Raw genomic sequence first — 20,146 nt, forward strand, 5'->3', positions numbered from 1 at the left:
ATAAGCATCTCTTATTTTATTAATATAAATAAATATAACTATTATTAGTATATAACAAATTTATGGTTTTCTCTTACACACAAAATTATATAAAGAGCAAAACAATATATACTAACAAATTACCAATAATTTATCTACTAATAATAATATTATATGATTGGGTATTATTTTATTACCCATTCAAAATCATAAGATCATACACATTTAATTTTATAGTTATATGCATGGTTTTAAAATTGGATCGAACAATCGATCTAACCAAATGAACCATCATCAACCAAGAAAAGGGCTTTGGTTTGCTTGAAAAGTGTTTTTGGAGTTAAAATAGATTGAATCGGATTGAATCAAGCGGTTTCAACGATTAAATCGAGTAAAAAATCGGGTTTGACCTGATCAATTTATTTTTTAAAATTCATTATTGGGACTTGAATCCAAAATTTTATTTATCAATTTTAAGTATATATTGTCACAGGCTAATTTTGGCAGACATGGCATGAGGTCATTACAACACAACAATCAGGTGCACCGCAATGAGAATGCAAGTTCAACATGCCATTGTGCCTTGTATAGGGAATGCAGTCGGAGGCAACAATGTGTAGGGAAAGACAACCATGCAGGGGTGCATGGGTTGTGGTATAGTAAAGCCAAGCCATGCAATGCTTGTGCGGAAAAGTATAGACAACCATGTAGGGGTGCATGTGCAGTAGGGCGTCCATGCATTGGTGGCATGGCCCTTAAATAGTTGAGTTGTAATTAATGAATATTTAAAATGTGAATATCATTGTAAGCCTATAAACATGCAACTCACTATACAGAAATTTCTTTAAGCATTAGTTCAAGCAATACACATATATTTCTAGCAAAGTTCTCTATTATCTTATTATTTGAGTGTGTTATTTTCTATATTCTTGACTATTTGCATCTTCTATTTCATTGTTATAACTTGTTTCCACTAGGTTTTGGTAATGTATGAAGGTTTAGGTTGACTTAGCCGCTGGGGAGCTACTAAGTACTACACAAGCAATGACGGACTGTTCAGCCTATGACAAGTGGTATTTGAGCGAGCTATATTCGTCAAAGCCAACCAAAATTGCAAGAATGCATTCACTTTCGATGAAAGTAGTATTAGAGTTGAATTATGTTTGTGGGGAGCATAGTTCATTTCTTCATTTGGGTTAAGTGTTTTCAAAGCTTACATTCATGGGGAACGAGGTTTGCACTATTTCAAGGTTTGAGTTTTCATCACAGTGGGTTCAAGGGAGCTTGCTTGTAAGCACTAGATTTTCCAAGGGGAAGACTATGTGCATTTTGCATTGTCTAAGGGAAGTGCATTTTTGTGTTAATCCAAAGGGATTTTCACCTTTCTAACAACAGTTTTGTGTTGCTACAAAGGGAGTAGCACATTTCTAGTAGAGTATTTTTGTTCTAATAGAAGGTTAACCGTAAGGGCTCAATTACTATAGTAATGAACATGTCAAACACCAACAAAGTAACTGCACACGTGAGTGAGAGCAAGAGCAAATGGCTCAAGAAGGTGCAAAGTAGCAATGGGCAAGTTAAGGGAGACTATGGCAGACTTGAATGTAAAACTCGCTCGAGTTAAGCTAACGATAGGTGATAGGTTTAATTAGCTCGGGGAAGTAGTTGAACACAAAAAACCTTGAAAGTGTGACAGAAGAGATGCAAGGTGCATTGAACGTGGTTGTCAAGTCATGCTAAAGCCAGGTGAACTAGGTTTGGGGATCTTTGCTTACTGAAATCACCGCTCTTATACAAAAGATGGCGATGTTACAAGATGAGGTCAAGGGGATGACTGTTGAGCTGGGTAAAGTTAGGGATGACCGGACGCTTTATAAGCTGGCAGTGATGTAGGGGAAAACTACCACCAAAACTTCAACATCCAGCCCACACCAAATTAATGTGCCACGACAAAAAGGCAAGGATAACAACACCTAAGATAGAGACAATGCTTGGGAAAGTTGCAAGGACAGAGAAAGCCCATATTAGAAATAGTGTGATTGCGACTATCATAGGGAAGGTGCATGGAAAAACTGCAAGCACAGGGGAAGCCCAAGCCACACATAGTAGCGTGACCATAACCACCATAGAAAAGGCATGTAAGAGAACTTCAGGCACAAAGGTAGTTCACAACAATGAGAGAATGTCTAGAACAAAGATAGGGCCAAGGGAAAACACCACTGGAGTATTATCTCTGTGATGAACTACACAGAGCTAGGAAGTGCCTAATGCATAGCAAATTAACAGTTCTTATAGGGGAGCCAATGAAGCAATATGAACAGGATATGCAAGAATAACCACTAGAGGTTCAGATGGGTTCTATGTAGCTCATAGGTGCAATATAACTTTGTAGAGGTAAAGAGCAACCAAGCTTGATAGATGTAAAGGCATCATCAAAGTAGCCAACACAAGTAAATCGCTTGGGTCAACATACTAAGATACAGTGCTCAAGGGAGCCAATATTGGTAAATCGCTCAGGGTAACACACAAAGACAAATTACTCAGGGGAGTATCACAGTAGGAAAAATCGCTTAAGGGAGTGTAACCACAAGACCAAAAGGGTGGACTAGGATCGAGGCCAAGCTCATGACATTGCGATAGAGGCATTGCGAAACAAGGGGGAGCTTACATGGGGTCATCGTAGCACAGGAACACAAGTTCAACATACCATTGTGTGAACACCAGTCCAACCCTATGGTGTGATGATGGGTTTAGACAAGCAACAGCATAAGAGGTATGCACTATACAGTAGGTCGTAAATACAGTTGGGGAGTATGTGCATGCAGGAGCAGTAAACAGGCTAGCCAAGGTGCTAGGTCTAGTTTATGACAAATGGGAAGTAGGCTTGTAGCAAAGTGTTGGGGAGTCCAACCTAACCATCCAATAGCTAAGAAAGGGTTTAGGCCAATGGAAGAGCCAACCCAAATAGCCTATTCCAGTAGTTCAATGTGCCAGCAAATGGGCAACAACCCAAAGGTCAAAGTAGTAACTTGCAGGACACAATGATGCATATGCAAAGACAGGTAATAGAGATGCAACCAAGAGTCACCAGTGTGTAGGAAGTGGAAACCATACAACCAGGGGGTAGCATGTGGTAGAAAAGCAAGGTCATGTAGAGCCTTGTGTAGGGAACGCAGTCATGCATCCAAAGGGTAGTAATGTGCAGGGAAAGACAACCATGCAAAGGTGCATGGGTTGTGGTGCAGTAAAACCAAGGCATGCAATGCTTGTGTAAAAAAAATGAAGACATACAAGGGTGCATGTGTAGTGGGGCGTCCATGCTTTGGTAGCGTGACCCCTAAATAGTTGAGTTGTAATTAATGTATATTTGAAATGTGAATATCATTGTAAGCCTATAAAAAGGCAGTTCACTATACGAAAATTTCTTTAAACATTAGTTCAAGTAATACACATATATTTCCAACAAAATTCTCTATTGTCTTATTATTTGAGTGTGTTATTTTTTGTATTCTTAACTATTTGCTTTCGCTAGTTCATTGTTATAACTTGTTTTTGCCAAGTTCGGGGTAGCATATCAAGGTTTAGGCTGACTTAACTACTAAATATCATATGGATTGATGACAGAGTTTTTCAATGTGTGACAATATATCATTAAATAAAGTTTATTTTGTGATTAAAATAATTTAGATTATATATTTAATAATAAATTATAAAATTTATTTAAAATATTATTTTAAATAGTTAATTAATCTAATTACTACACAAACGATTCAATCTCAAGTTGATGAGATTATCCCCTCCTCTATATCAAAGCGTGATTTGATTTCCAAAATATTGGCTACATAAATGTCAACATCAATGGGATTATTCATGAATCTCAATTAATGCAATGACAGTTAAAATGGTAAGTGGATCCCAAATACATGAAAATTGAATGAATTACTTAAATGGCAAGGTATGTAACCATACACATGAAACACCCTGATCTTTGTTGTACGTTCATGACGAAAATACCCTTACAGTTAATGAAGGCTTATTTATTATTATTATTATTGGAGGTTTATTTATACTACTGTGTATATGTATGTGCATGTATCAGCAAGATTATGGTCTGATAGTTTTTTTCCTCTCTAAAATAAAATTACATAATGAGAAAGTTAAAATATATATCAGGCTTTTTTCATAATGGGTATTAAATTAATGGAAATATTATAAATTTTCAATAAATATTATTTTATGACAACAAGAAGCTATGGCATGAAATCAGAAAAGAGAAACCATAAATACATTATTTTGTATAAAAAGTGACATTCATTTTTTTTATTTATCAAAGTAATGTTATACATAAAAATAAACGGTAATTTAATTATTTATTTTATTATTAATTTAAAATTTTATATATAATTAATTGAACTTGGAAGGAAAATTTTCTCCATAATCAAGGAAATCATTTGCATTTAAACATGTATATCACAAAAATTGAATAATCAGATAAACTCTTTGTGGATCTTGCTTGCATTTTAATTATGGACCGACTAAAGAAATAAATAACACATGTTAAATGTGCAATTAATGGGAATTTCTAAAGTGTTTTCAAAATTATCTTTAATCCAAAAGATCAGAACAAAAAGATATGTGTTTATCTATTTCTAGGAGAGACCTAAATCACTGTAAAATAAAAAATTTTTATTTAAGGCTAAAACACTATTTTCCATGAAAGGTACGCTAAAATAACAAATTCACATCTTTTAAGTTTCAAAAACTTATGTTTTCACTCATAGTCTACTTTTAATAGTAAATTTTGTTAAGTGAAAAAAATAAGGTCATTTTTTTTTTCTAAATTTTCTATCCTATTTTTCCTCTTTAATATGAGATTTGTTTGAGAGATACTATAATTATTATAAATATTAGGAATGTTAACTAAATTTTTGGGCTTTTAGAAATTCAAAAAAGTTTGGGGTGTCTTTAAAATTTTTAATATTTCAATATACTTATTAATATTTTCAAAAATAATAGTTATGCCCTCAAAGATTTGAATAAAATATCATATTTTTTGGTTGGTTAAAATTTTAATATTTCAAGAATAAAACAATCATTTCTAGGAAAACAAAAAAATTTACTATTGAAAATGGATGACAAGTGGAAATATAGCTTTTTAATATTTCAAGGGTGAAAATTGGTCATTTTGTCAAACCTTGGTATTTTGTCTTCATTTATTCCAAAAATAATATTTTGATTTTACTGGTATATGTACTCAATCCCACACTTATATTGGCATATGATTTTAACTGCTTATGGGTGGGTATTTGGAATTATCAAAGTTAAAGAGGGAAAATTTAGGAATGCAGCATACCTTGGTTGGGAAATAGTCCTTTGGCCTTTTAATTTCATAAAGGGAAAGACTATTTCCCACCCAAAAAGGACTATTTCCCACCCAAAAAGTCTTTTAGCCATTCTCAAACCTATATCCACAAGTGATGAAAAATCCCAATTCTCATCCATCCCCAAACTGTTGTCCAAAATTTCAGTTAGAGACAGAGGTAAAATCATCATTTTATTTATAAACTTTAAAACTTTAAAATTTTATCGTTTCCCCCCTCTAGACTTTAAAAACTAACACATCAATCCATCCTCAAAGTCTAAAAAGTTTAGATTTCACCTCTAGGGTTTGCTTCCTTCTCCAGCCACCATCGACAGCTGATGTATTCCACCGATCTCCCATCTCCAATTGCAAAGGACGACGAAGAAAAACCCTTCGTCGCCCAGATCTGAACAACGAAACGTCGTCCAGATCTGTAAGAACAAACGAAGGACGACACTTCATCATCCTTCGTCATTTGGGTGGTGCGACAAAAAGATCTTTGTCTCTTCATCGCACCACTATCGTCGCACCAGGAGAAGGAGAATGTCAGAAATGACATCAAAAGATTAAGTTGAAGAAAAGGGCTGAAACTACTATTTTTGAAAGTTATGGGGGGGCACCTGAGTTTTAAAAAATATAGAAACCCTAGGTTTAGGGGTGAAAATATTAGTTTTTAAAGTTTAAAAACTTTAGGTAAAGGTGAAATATTAATTTCTAAAACTTGGGGGGCGGGGATTGATAAACTTTATAACTTTTTAATATAAACAATAAAATAACTATTTTACCCCTCTCTTTAACAAAAAAAATTAACAGAAGTTTGATTATGAGTGAGAATTGGGGTTTTTCATCTCCCATGGTTGTAAGTTTGATAGTGGCCTAAAATTTTGGTGGGAAATAGTTCTTTTCCCTTTCATAAATAAATTATATTTTACTTTAATATTTACCAATATAATTCTAAGAGAAAATAAGGGTAAACCTATTTATTAGTTGTTGATATGTCTTTGTTAACAAAAATCACAGTGATATTATATATATAAAGTCAACCACTATAAAAAAAGTCAACAACCCATCCATCATACAAAGTCAACAACCGTAAAAAAAGTCAACAACGCATCCATCATACAAAGTCAACAACTATAAAAAAAAAAGTCAACAACCCATCCATCATATACTGACAAATAATAAAATTCCAACCTTATAAATAAGTTTTATGTGATTAATTGTTTTCAAGACCTAGTACTTCTTGAAGTCATCCAATCAAGTCAAATTGCCTTGCCATGTGTTATTGGAATCAATGTTTTTAGGCTTAGATCAAATCTTGATTTGATCTAACAATAAATTTATAAGTCAGACCAGTATGATAAATTGATGATATTAATATGACATATTTAAAAATTTTAAACCGATTTTAATCATAATAATATTAATTAGATGTTAACCTAATATCAAAACAACAATTGAACCAGTTTGTTTTCATGGTTGAATCATAACCTAACACCATTCACCTGATCAACCTCATGTTAATTTAGTTTGATGGCTTTAAATAAGATCCATAATGGATTTGTCATGGGTTTTTAGTCTAACTAATCAAACCAACCATCCGTAGTTTAAAACACTGACTGCAATGATAATAAAGTATATTATAATACACTTATGTAAATATGGGAATTTCAATTCCAATTTATTTGTTTATTTTTATTTATAAGGTTTATGTTATGTGTTTACAAACTTCACGGTTGATACCACATCATAAAGCCTAGGATATAAAATTATTCAAATGGGTTTTGATTGTGATAAAGATTTATTGAAAAAAAACAATAAAATTATTTTTTTTTCTTTTGAAGCTATTGATTTACAAGGTTTGCTTCCCAAAGATTTGTCCATGTGTTATGAATATACATTTTTTATGCATTGTTTTGCCTATTATCAACTTAAATTTGCAGAGTCTAAAGATATGCAAAAAAATGATAAACTGCCCTTTAAAGTTGAGTCACCTCGTAGGTCTTTTAATGTTTCTCTTCCCATATAGATGTTGAATTTTAAGTTGGAAATTTGCAACATTAATGGCAGATTAGTAATATCAATTTGTTGTTCAGGTGAAACATGAAGAGGGTCTTTAAAATTGTCATTGAGTAGTGGTAAATTCAATTCCAAATCAAATGAGTCAAACTTGAGTTTAAGCTCCAACTCAATTTGAGTTTAATTTGTTTATCTTTATGACAATATTATTTACCATTCTAACAATATTCTAACAATATTGTCCACCGTATCAACAAAATTATTTATCTCATCGATAGTTTTTTGATAATAATATATATCAATTTGAATAAACTCAAACATGAACTAAGCATTATGAGTTCAAATCAGGCTCAAGTCAGTCCTAAGTTACGTTTGGCTTGGATTGGATTGAATCCACCCCTACCACCACAAACCAAAACCATATGGCCGGAAAAGAAAGAATTCGTTAAACCAAAATACACTGGCAAACATTACAATTAACAAGGAGGAGAAGCAAAAATGGAGATGGAGATCAATTTGAAGGATCCATGAAGAAGTTAGCCCTAATTTTGGAGGCCTTCTTTGCCAAGAAGTTAAGTTGAACAATTTGAGAACCGGGCAGCTTGAAACCCACAAATTTTCGTTGCACTCCAGAAAAGGCCCATTTGAAATCTAAACATCGCCAGCCACCTACAAAATTTGAAGGGAAAGGCTTGTTAGCTGAAATCCAAGACATTGGAATTTTGAAGTGATCCTCGTTTGGTAGATGATCCAGAATTAATATATATTTTAAAAATGATCAGTCAGGCAGATGCCACTTGGGCTAGAGTTTGTGGAAGGAAGAAAAGAATGAGTTGAATCAGACCATTAAAAAAAAATTTAGGAAAATCCAACATGTTCGCCATTAAAAGTAGAACCATAATTGCAGGTCCATCTCGATCCAAGGAGCCGACACTTGGATTCAGCAAACCGAACCGAACTCGGTTTTAGAATTAATTTTTTCGACAGAAATCAAATGAATCCGAACCAATTTCAATATAAATTTTATCAAGACTTAACAAGGAACGAATCTAGCCCTATGCATAAGGAGAATTTTCCCACTATTGTGACTTAAATCTTTTGGCCTGTTGAAGCACTAGCAGATTCAATGAAAATGTTGCAAGTTTGAACCAATCTGCAAATCTCGATTAAAAATTGTATGAATTGAAGAGTACGATACGATTTGCAAATTTCAACAATATTGACAACAGATTATAGTATTATTTTATAGCATTTTATTCTCCTCAATTCAATGCCATCAATTTTATATGGTGGCCTCAAGCTACTCCCAATGTCCACTAAGAAGCACTCCAATCATACAAGTTTTAAGTTCAACCAAATCTCAATCGCATATACGTAATGAAATTTCGGAAACCTTCATCTCTAGCTCAGGTTATAACCAAAACAAAATTGAAGGTAGAATTTAGACAACCCAGATCTTTGTTTAAGAAACCCCATCTCTTCCCAGGCAAATTATCATTATGTTTCTGTACTTTCATCATTGATTTTCAATCTGCTAAACTTTTTTTTTACAAGGATATCTTCTTCGACCAAACAATCCTGATACTGACACAACCCAATCCCAAAACTGATATATTTCAATTATTACGAATTTTATGTTCCATGTTAGGATTGATGTTAATGTTTTATGTTAACAACTCTCACTTTCTAATGTCAAATGCTAGTTACTACTACATGGGGCATTATAGGCAAAATTTCCGGCAGCAGGCACGCTCGGTGTTCGAAAACATCAATCTTAAAAAGATGAAATAAGATTTTCCTCCAAAGTTTATATTAAATGGATGAGGAAACAGTGTCTACTTGACCTCTTCAATAAAAGCTTTCAAGGGGTTGAGCATTGAAAGAAAACATTTCTTCCCAGTTAGTCCTTCCCTATTTCTAAGTTCTACAAAAGCCTTAACTGGTTTTTCAATGCCAGTTCTCCCTCTGGAAAAACTGAAAACGAAACAAATTGCTATAGAGTTTCAACGATGTTATTTCCTCTTATCAAATTCAATCTATACAGTTTACTTCCTTTGTCTACTACAAGCTTGGCCTATTATGGCACAGCAAAATATGTTCGGGAACTTCCTAAACATGAGAAATAGATCATCAACTCAGGTCACTTTTTTGCAGAAACCATGAGATTTGTGCATTGAGAGCCTATTTCACTAGGAGACAAGAACCGAACCCTTCTTATTTTGACTTACTGAACGTTTACAAAATTAGTACCCGGAGCAAATTTGTCAGGCTTAACTTTTTTATGATCAGTTCATTGGGTATCTTTTACAAGTTAAAAGACTCATTGACAGCAATTCCCTTGACATCCTTTAAGAGACACAAAAGCATTATGCATCTCAAAATAGTTTTTAGAATAAAGTTAAAACTAACTCATACAAAGTTAAATTACAACTCAAAATAGTTACAATATGATCATCCTTGAAAGATTCACCCTAAAGGTCAGTAAAAAGCATGCCTCGTTGACGAAAAGCCCCAAAAATATTAGAAAATTAAGCTGTAATATGAGTGCAATCCAAATACTATATAACCATCTACAACTTAGCATATCTAGAGCAATTATAGAGAAACCTATCAACATGAGAGAACATACAATGGCAGACAGACAGCATAATAATATCTATGGAACCGAACAAAAGTAAACACAGAAATTAAAGAAGTCAGCAATCTAGCACATGTTAGTACTAGACACAAAAACAAACAAATATTCCATCAGACAAGATGAATCACCAGCAACAACGTTATAGAAACAGATGTCAAAAAAGGATTCATAATTTAACAGATCATACTACGAAAATTTGATAACTAACACAATTTACCACAAGAAATTGACAGACTCCATACAACAACCAGAACACCAATGAAAAGTGAAGAAAGAACAAGCTACGTTCTAGGACCAACAAGAAACAAAGACCAGTTCAAAGTGAGGTTAAGAAAAAGACACTTGTTTCTTCTCAATCTCATAAGGAAAAACTAAAGTTGAAACTAACATGGACAGGTAAAAAGTCTTTGGGCCAAAGGTGCCAAAAATGTTATTTCAAGGCGAATAATGAAAGCCTTCAGTGCCTGAATCTCATCAACTATAAACTTCAATATGAATCCCTTCTATTCAGAATAATAAAGATCCTTTTTTAGCATCACAATACCCTAACTTTCACTGTTGTCAAGAGATATTGGTCATATATAAACAGATTCATTCACCAAAATTACTGCCAAGGTAAAGTTCCCAAAAATAAAGCACCAGTATGCCATTCATCATGGCTGTCTCATATATCTCCCCATCAACAGATTAGACATCACAAGACTCCATCCTGCCTCAATCCTAATGAAATGAAAATTTCCTTGTAGTTGAAAAAACATATTAAAGATCTAAATGACTTCATCTACAACTATGATGCAACATAAAAATCGAAAAACTAAAAAAAAAGTTTTAAAAGCAGAAAAATAACATATCAAAGATGGGTGTTTAAGCCACTAGCATCTTTCTTGACTAAAGATGTCTCATTAAAAACAAAAAGTAAGCACATATAAGAGACAAACTTGCCAACCGTACTGCTCAGTAACATTCCAGAGTCGGACACTATGCAAATCTCCAAGATTGACATAATGTAGCTATTTCACGGTCAACTCACAGATCACATAGGATAATCCAACTTCAACACTACAAAATTCTCAACATCAATTTATATACTAGAAAGAAACAAAGCCTAAAAAGCTCTTCCCACGAAGACAGCTTTAAATGCTAGAACAAAATTGATTTACCTAAACATTCCATTGATCCTTAAAAAAACAACCTATCATCATCAATGAAGAATCAGTATACACCTTAATTTATTGATACACAGTTTCCCATTCAGCTATATTCTTCCAAAATACTAAAGCAGCTCACTTCACAAACCTCTGATATTATCCTCACTTGGCAGATATCAATAACTTCAAAAAGCAGAACTATAGATCAGTCCTTCATTTCAGATGCCTAAGACCTCAAATTATGATTTATTAATGGGCCATGTCTAGCTCCAGAAAATTATGAGCATATATCCCTCTGCTAATACTAAAATCCCAAGACACCCTTTAATTGATGGTCTCTGGACATTGAAAATCTCTTAAATTTTGCAACAATTTACTCTATCAAAAGGCTTCCAAATACCAAAAAGCCAGGAGATATCACAATATATGTGCTTTAGTTACCCTAAAGAAGAAAGTGGACTAAAATGGCACAAAACTATAAACAAACAACTCCAAGAGTATTCTGACTAAATCGGACAAGGATCACACCATGCAGAATTTTCCTTATCTGAAAAGGCATATCCATTTAAGAGAATTTAGTCATGGCACAAGAATATTACCAAGATCAGGGATATCTCAGAGCTGATTTCCAGTCCTTTGCCCTGCAGTTGTATTTTCATGCTGCTGTTTTTGCTGGTTCTGTATTTGAAGGAGGAGGCTAGCAGCAAATTGCAGTGTTGATTGGTATCGTTGGTTCTTATCAACCTCATCCTCAGATACACCCTGACCAGTTCCAGAGACTACAGACTGAAGCTGCTGCATCTGATTGGGATACTCCGAATTAACTTTATCAGCCGGCAATGACATAATACTTTGTGTTTGAGAAAGATTCACCAGATTTGATGCCCCCGTAGAATTGTTGGGCTGCTGAAAAACTGATGAACCATATAGTGTTGAAGCATCAGTTCCATGCACCATTTCATAACTTTTTTGAGTACTTGGAGGAACTTGAAACTGATTCTGCTGACAGACTGCAGGAGAAACAGCAATGTGTGCACTTTGAGGAGCAACTGTAAAATTAGTCAACGGCATAGAAGACACTGCACCTGGCTTTGGTGTGCTGACAGTCAATTCTTGATTTTGAGAGCTGCCAAGGGGCGTCTGTGCAGAGTAGCTTGAAAGAGATGGATAATTATGAATCTGAGATGACCGAGTCTGAATAAACTGATTGCCCAGTTGTTCAAAAGAGTGACCTGCATGCTCAGGTGGTAATGGTTTGATTGTTGAGGAGACTCTTGTTGGCAGAGCACTTTCTGCAGACTCTGCAGCTCCAGGCACTAACGAAGCTAGAGTAGCAATAAGCTCTGGAGTTAAACTCACTCCAGCTTGGGAAATGGAAGCAGTATTACTCGATCCGTAATCCAGGGAACTTGGTTGCACTAATTGGGACTCAGATGCATGCAGGAATTGAGGTTTTAATGGAACCTTTGGGTTGTCACGTGAAGATCTGCCATAGTCCAGTGGCAAAACCTGTTCCTCCTTCAGGTGAGTCATAGTCTGCTCAGCATGCAGAGAAGGAATATTCTGTCTCTCAACAGTCTCAGATAAATGCATGGATTGTTGAGGTAACTTCAGAACAACACCATATAAACGCTCCGGCCCCACAACATTCAATACATTTGCCAAGAAATCTGAGGGAGGGACCAAGAACAAGGTTGTCCCATCATCAAACTTGGCAACACCTGCACGGTTTTTAGACCCCAGGTATCGAAGGAATTCAGTATAGGAAGCAAAATCATCTTCACTGTCAGGCAAGAAGAAAACAATCTCAAATCCAATAGCCTCAGCGTAATGCTTGGCAAGCATATCCAATCCTGTCCTGGCTGAGCAATTAACAACTTCAGGACTGCAAAACAGGAAACCCCAACATAAATGAGAAACAACAAAATCTGCAGAATCATAGAAACAAGATGCAAAGAAAGCATACTTAAACTAAAAGTTTTAAGGCAAGAAAAACAAAGTTGGTAAAATATAAATATAAGAAATATAAAATTCAAAAATAAAAAATGCAAAGTTTTAAATATTAAAAAACAAATTAGAGAAAAAGAAAACTGCATAGAAATTCATTATATTCTCTCAAAAGAGCATTCATTCAGGAGCAAGCATAATTTTAGGAGATTCTTGTTATAGGAAATAATAGAAGTATCATACTGACTTGGGAAACAACCTATAGAAGTGGACTATATATCCATAAAAGAAAAGAAAACGACAGAAAAACCTTGTACAGGAGTACCTGAGTTCATACTAAATCAACCTAAACCTTTAAAAAAATAGCTATGTACCCCTTATACAAAAACAATACTATTTATTACATATATGAAAGCATTATTATCTTGAGAAGATCTTTAGGGTAAACCAAAGAAGCATTGAGCAAAGAAATTGAAAGTGAGCCCATGTTCTAAGATAAAAACATAACAATATACCAAACTCAAGAACTCAAGTGGAAAAAAAGACTCACAGCTCAGATCCTATCCCTTTTTCTATAGAGATGCATCGAGCATAACAAACTGGGGTACCACCCTTGGCAATAATGCCACGCCATATGCAATCATTACCAGTCGCTATCACCTTTGCACCCACTGGACTATGACGACTCCTCCCTTGAACATTTATAAGTGCAGAAGAAACACGTCCACCAGTTATTGGACCAAGTCCATATGGCTGTTCAAATCCTAGCCCACGATCATCAATCCTTCTTGAAGGAAAAGCAGCATCGTCAATGGACAAAGAATTGTCTATCCTTGAACGTTTTGGATCTCTTTGAAATTGGTTTGCATCAGATACTTCCCATGAACCGGATGCATGTCTCATGGGCCAAATCCCTGGCATAGGAGAACTACACATCCCGGGTGAAGGAGACAACCTTGTCCAATTCGACTCCAAACTTTTTGGATTAGTTTCTTGCATAACATGAAAATCAGGTTCAAGAATACCATGGCCACCAAAAGACCTCATTGTCATATTTGGTCCATAAACACCACCAGATTGCATACCATGAAAATCTGGTCTTGGCCCTATTACTCCAAGATAAGAATCAGGGTAATCTTTTCCTAGTGCCAAGTCGCTGCTCGAAAACATAATAGTGATTCTAGGATCATTAAACAACCGACCCTGTAAACCCTCCTTCGCACGTCGAGCCTCATCCACACTTCTAAATTCCACCAAAGAGTAATGTCTTGAAGGAAAACTTCTAATTCTCTCAATCTCACCAAATAGGATCATAGCATTATGAAGCATCTGCTCATCAACCTGAACAGAAGGGGGGTAGCCTATCCACAAAATTTTACCAGGTTGACTGTCTCCCTTTCCTGCTGCTGAAGATTGTGGATGCTGCAAAAAGGAAACCAATTAGAATAAAAATAATTACAAAAACTTGTAACTTGCAATGGTTCAACCAGTCACAATATAATAGAATTGTATAAAATGCACATCAAGAAATGTGGCCCCAGTATAAATTTCCAAAATAATTGAACTTTTTGCATTAAATACATAACATAGGAAAGATTGTGACTCACCAGTCTTTTATAAGCTGAATGGATATCAGAAAATCCAGTGCCCCTACCAAGAAATTGTCCATCTCTTGGGTCATGGGAATTGGGCCACTGATCCTGAATAAGAGAGCAAAAGAAAACCCTTTTTCATAAACAAGAAAGCATGCAAAATAAGGGACAATAATTTGACCCTCCAAACTGAGTTCCTAGCCTGCTCCTCCCTGAAAGAAGAGGGGATTTCCTGATAGGAATGCGGATGGAGGCAGGGACAAGAACAAAGACAGTTAAAATCTTCGCAATCAAATACAGCTATAGATATATCCCCGACTTGTTGTTTACCCAACCCATCCCTTCCCCTATATATCCCTAAATCTTTAAATATTGAATGATCATTAAAAGTTTTGAATTATTACAAATATGCTCTAACACTTGACAAACATTATTTTTTTGGGGCAATGCCGGGAATCCCAACAAGGATAAGGAGAAAAAGGGGAGGGGAACTTCACCGTGAGGAGAGGATGGGGATTCTCCATCATCTCCATATCGAGGAAGGGGAAAGGCTTCCCCTACAAGAACAGGGATTAGGGTAGCCCCTCCCCACCCCGTTGCCATCCCTATACAAAACTAAGGTTTTACTAGTGCCAAATACAATAAAGAACTAAGGAGAGCGAGGGGGAAAATGGAATTCACTCAAGAAAAGCTCTATTATGAGAAAATAATTTAGCACTCATAAAAAGATTTTACAACTAAATTTTAAGAAGATATTTCAAGAATTTAGAGAGGAAAACTTTCATCTTGTGAAAAAAAATTAATGGTTCTTCTGAAACACACATCAAAACCTAAAAAAATGTACTTACTCTTCTTGAGGGTTGTGATCGAAGGAAGTCAACGCGTATCTGCTCACCACCAATTTGTTTGCCATTCATGTTTTTCATGGCTTGGGAAGCATCTTCCAATCTAAAATACTCAATAAATGCAGTATTCCGGTCTCTAAGGAGTTTAAAATCCTCAATTTTACCAAACTTGATAAATTCCTCTTTCAGTTCTTCTTTTGATACAGTTGCACTGATTCCACCCACCCATAGATGTTTACAAGGTTTGACCTGGAAACAAGGATTTTAAGAACCCTAAGAACATATCACAAGCTTCATATTGAAATTACTATGACCACACAAAATTTAAAAAAAAAAAGTGAATATATAAATCTACTTTAAAACCAATGGAAAATCATGTAAATTTAATGAAAAACTGAAACAAATATTGTACATCCACCATATAAACAAGTATCAAACAAGAGACTGAATTATATTAGATCCTCACTAACATGAGTTTGGTGATGCACGTATCAGATTATAAAGTCAATCCAGAAGCTTAAAGAGCCCTGCAAGATTAGCCAGCTACCAACTAGAGGGCAAGATGCATCATTTTTTCAAGTTTCTCAAGCCCAAAGATGGAATGGATCCATACAATCTCATATCAGAGTTGTATGTAAAACAATATAGCATTTAGAGTCCCCAAAAAGATAGCCTAATTGATTATATATATCTTGCAATAGAATAAAAGGTCTGGTGATCAATTTCCCTCATACCAGGCTTGAGTAGGTTGGTGTTGGTAAAAGAAAAAAAAAAATTGAGGTCAAAGACATTAGATTGAAGTTATGTCTTTTCTCTGAGGGGACGAGGGGCAGTCATTTCCTTTAGCTCTAAGAAAATGATTAATGTAATTTATTGCCAATAAGCATGATTGCTACCTTCAAAATTCATAGTTCTTAATCTCATAACCTAATTAATCATGTCTTCAATCATCAAAATTCGGCCATCACTTGTTGGAAATCACTCTGACAAGTGTGACTTCCAGTTGAGAGTTTGCATGGGCAGGATCCCTTAAAATTCAATAGGAATTCATTTCAACTGAATCTTTTAAAGTCTTCCAAAGGCACTCCTTTATAACAAGAGAATATGAGGCAAATGGTGCGACTTCACATAACTCTTATTAACTCATTACATAATCAGCAGACATAATGAACATACATAAACACATGTTAAAGCCTCTAATAGATCTAGAGCACACAATAAACACATGTTAAAGCCTCTAATAGATCTAGAGCACACAATTTATAATAATTTTAAATCAATACATGGCCACTAATCAGTTCATAGATTGAAGAACTAGCAACATAAAATGAAAATGGATTTTGGCATGTAAGTCAAAAAGTACATAGACTTCCTCCAAAGCTTGAGTTTCAGGTTGTTGAGGCCTGAAAGAACTAAGAGATGATTACATGCACCACTAATACTGTATATTATGCAATTACTTAGTTTGCAATCCCATTAACTATGGATAATGAGCATCACGAGAGTAATTTTACATCTCAACAAGACAAAAGATAATGTACTTGGAAATTGAAAATTATGAGCATCATGTGAGCAAGGATGGGACACGATTTGAGCCAAGGACCAACTCGAGATCAAATCAAATCCAAAATGGCCAACTCAAAACTTGGCTTGGACAGCTAGAATGGTGTACAATAATGTCGAAGAAGAAGAGGAAGAATCATCGATGAGGTGAGCTTAGATGCAGCAATACATTGAGGCATAGATCTGAAGTTGTGCTCAAGTTGAAATTTCTTCACTTCAAACTCGAATCGATTCAAGCCAAACATCAATCAAAACCTGATGCAACTCAGATCATGTCCATCCCTATTTGAGGGTGGCTTGATTATTACATGAACGAGGGGTGGATTTGAGTCTGGCCAGCTCAGGCTCAACTCAATATTTAGTTCAAATAAGTAAAACTCAAACTAAAGAGCAATCAACTCATCGAGCTTGAGATTCATGTCTTGCTAGCATCGTCGCATTAGAGCTCGTCCCAAAAACGATTCTTTTTTTTTTCCTTCTCTGGCAATTATTCTTTTTCTCTGAAGACCTTCTTCTCCAGTTCACCATCTCAAGCAAACCGAACTCAAGTTTGATCTAGCTATTATGGATTCAAAGTGAGCCCAAGCTAACCCTTATTTGAACTTAACTCAATTCAAATTGAATCCTAACATAAACTATTGTGGGATTTTTATGTTCATTTGCTTCTGAAAATTTTAGCCCAAATTAATCAAAATTTAGGTACAAATTATGCAATCAATATATTGCTTAGTTTATACTTGCATTTTTGTGCTATTGTGTGTTAAGATAACAACTTTTTCCTTCAAGACACTTCATGGAAAAGCATAGTACTGATGTTGGCTTCATTTCAAATTATTATCACCAATGACATAATGTAAATTACATTATTGCAGGTTCATATTATTAAAATATTTATTGAAAATTATACAAAAGAATTTTTTACTGAAAATCTTTATTAAAGGTCGATTGGGTTATACACTGTTTTTCAAACTTGCTGCACTTTCAAAAAGCTTTTTTTTTTTTTTTGGCAAAAGGCACACTTGAACCGAACTTAAATATCTTTCATCCTCAAAGTCAGTTAAAAAATCTCATTGATTTCTCATAAACTGTACAAGATACATGAAGAAAACATCGTGTAAATTGTTCAGGTTAAAAGTATGGAAATCATTTTGTTTTAAAGAAATCGTTACAAAGGCACAATGCGATAACAATCACTAAAATCACCAAACCCTAACTTACTTCATTAGGCACATCTTCAGAAGGATATTGATTTCATTCCTTGAGGTTTGCTTAAAAACACAAACCTTAACATCGATATTTAACTGGATTGTGCAACATTAAACTTATACATATATATTCCTGGTTACCCTAACTATATTATTGCATATCCTAACCCTAAGTGCCTTGTTAAAATCATGTATCATTCTTCTCAGAAATTTGGTATTAAAGTACATTTAATAGTTGGTCATCATCCCGTGTCTTTACATATTTAAACATTTTAAAGTTTCATTTGTGCTTTCTTTCAGCTTAATGCTCATTCTATTCAAATTTAATCAAAGTCATTTCCAAAACCTCCATAACAATTGCACAAAATTTCAGATACCCCATTCCATATCAGTAAATGCATAGAGCCCATCCGCAGTCTACTCCTTAATGGTTAAATTAGAAGAGTAGGTCAAATTTATCAAACCCTAAACCTGTTAATTGTATAAGTTTTTCGCATTCTATCATACAGTAATCCATTTTCTTACTTGGCAAAATAACATTTTCATCAAATAAACCAACAATGCCAATCAAATTATTACACAAATAATACAAATCCAAATCCAAAACTCCAAAAACAAAATCAAAATCACAGATATTAGGACAAACCGGTCGCGCAAACTCGATTTTGAGCGCATTTCCACGAAAACCGGTCCCTTGAAGCGCGTCTTTCGCAGCCTTAGCATCCTCCACGCGCTTGAAGTACACGAACGCAAAGTTCCTAGACGAGTACGTCCGAACGCTATCAAGCGCACCATACTTAATGAAGAGGTCCATCAAATCACCGTCATTCGTGTCCGCAGACAAGTTTCCCACCCAAAGATTGTTCGACGGAGCCTCCGGCCCGTCCCCCACACCGTGTCCGCGGGTCATTCTATTCGATGAAAGCTGCGGCGGTGGCTCCATGGACTAGATTGGATGGAATTGAAAGAACTTATTGCGAGAAAACACGCTAGGCTTAGGGTTAGGGTTTTGGTTGGAGATTCAGAGTCATAGAATTTTGATTCAACAAATCATAAAAAAACAATAATCATAACGAGAAAGATGTGATTATTATAATTCTTAAAAGAGATTATTTGAAACCCTAGAATTGAAAAAAAAAAATGAAATGGATTGGAATTGGAATAGGTATCGGAATCGGGATCGGAATTGGAGTTGATGAGAAGGGCGCGAGGGTAGGGTCGAGCAGGTTGGATTTTATTTGTAGTGTTTAAGGGTTAATTTGTCAGGTCCTCTTATTTTTAGTTTATTTAGAAAAATCCTTTATGGTTTTGGGACTAAAAAGAAGAGTCACAAGAATCCCATGAGGTTTTATTATAAAGCAAAAAAAAAAAAAAAAAAAGGTAATAACGAAAGTGTACTACCCTAGTGAGAAGTTAATAGGATTACGTATAAGCCTTTTGTATACTTATAAATAAATTGATGAATTATTTAATTATTTATTTTATTTATAATTTAAAATTATCGGATCACAAAATAATTTACCAATTTGTTTGTAATTCATTTGTATTTAAGGGTTTGCATATGAATTACTATTGATTATATAATTGTTAAAAAAAATAAAAAAGTCTCAATCAAAATAACTCTTAAGATTTTTTAAACAATTTTTTATGTTTAATTTATATTAATTTCAACAAAAATAATAAATAATTATTAATATAAATAGAGGTATTAATAACATATAATCGTATATTTATGGATAAACTATATATTTTTTTAATTTATAGGTATTAATAAATTTTTTAAGAGTTTTAAAAATTTTATGGTTTTTTTAATTTTAAAATTTTAATATATCTTTTAATAATTCAAAA

General features: G+C 34.4%; 1 protein-coding gene across 1 annotated transcript; it reads right to left on the reverse strand.

Annotated features, from left to right (window-relative positions):
* Positions 1–7,635: 7,635 nt before the first annotated feature.
* LOC123196261 (flowering time control protein FPA-like) lies at positions 7,636–19,592 on the reverse strand. Its single transcript, XM_044610218.1, has 6 exons — positions 18,945–19,592; positions 15,534–15,779; positions 14,701–14,793; positions 13,644–14,515; positions 11,746–13,031; positions 7,636–8,029 (listed from the first exon to the last, which is right to left on the reverse strand). Exons 1-5 carry the CDS (start codon positions 19,239–19,241, stop codon positions 11,762–11,764), a joined length of 2,778 nt encoding a protein of 925 aa, XP_044466153.1. The 5' UTR covers positions 19,242–19,592; the 3' UTR covers positions 7,636–8,029; positions 11,746–11,761.
* Positions 19,593–20,146: the final 554 nt, after the last annotated feature.

The sequence above is a fragment of the Mangifera indica genome, chromosome 14, assembly GCF_011075055.1.
Source record: "Mangifera indica cultivar Alphonso chromosome 14, CATAS_Mindica_2.1, whole genome shotgun sequence".
Taxonomy (NCBI): Eukaryota; Viridiplantae; Streptophyta; class Magnoliopsida; order Sapindales; family Anacardiaceae; genus Mangifera; species Mangifera indica.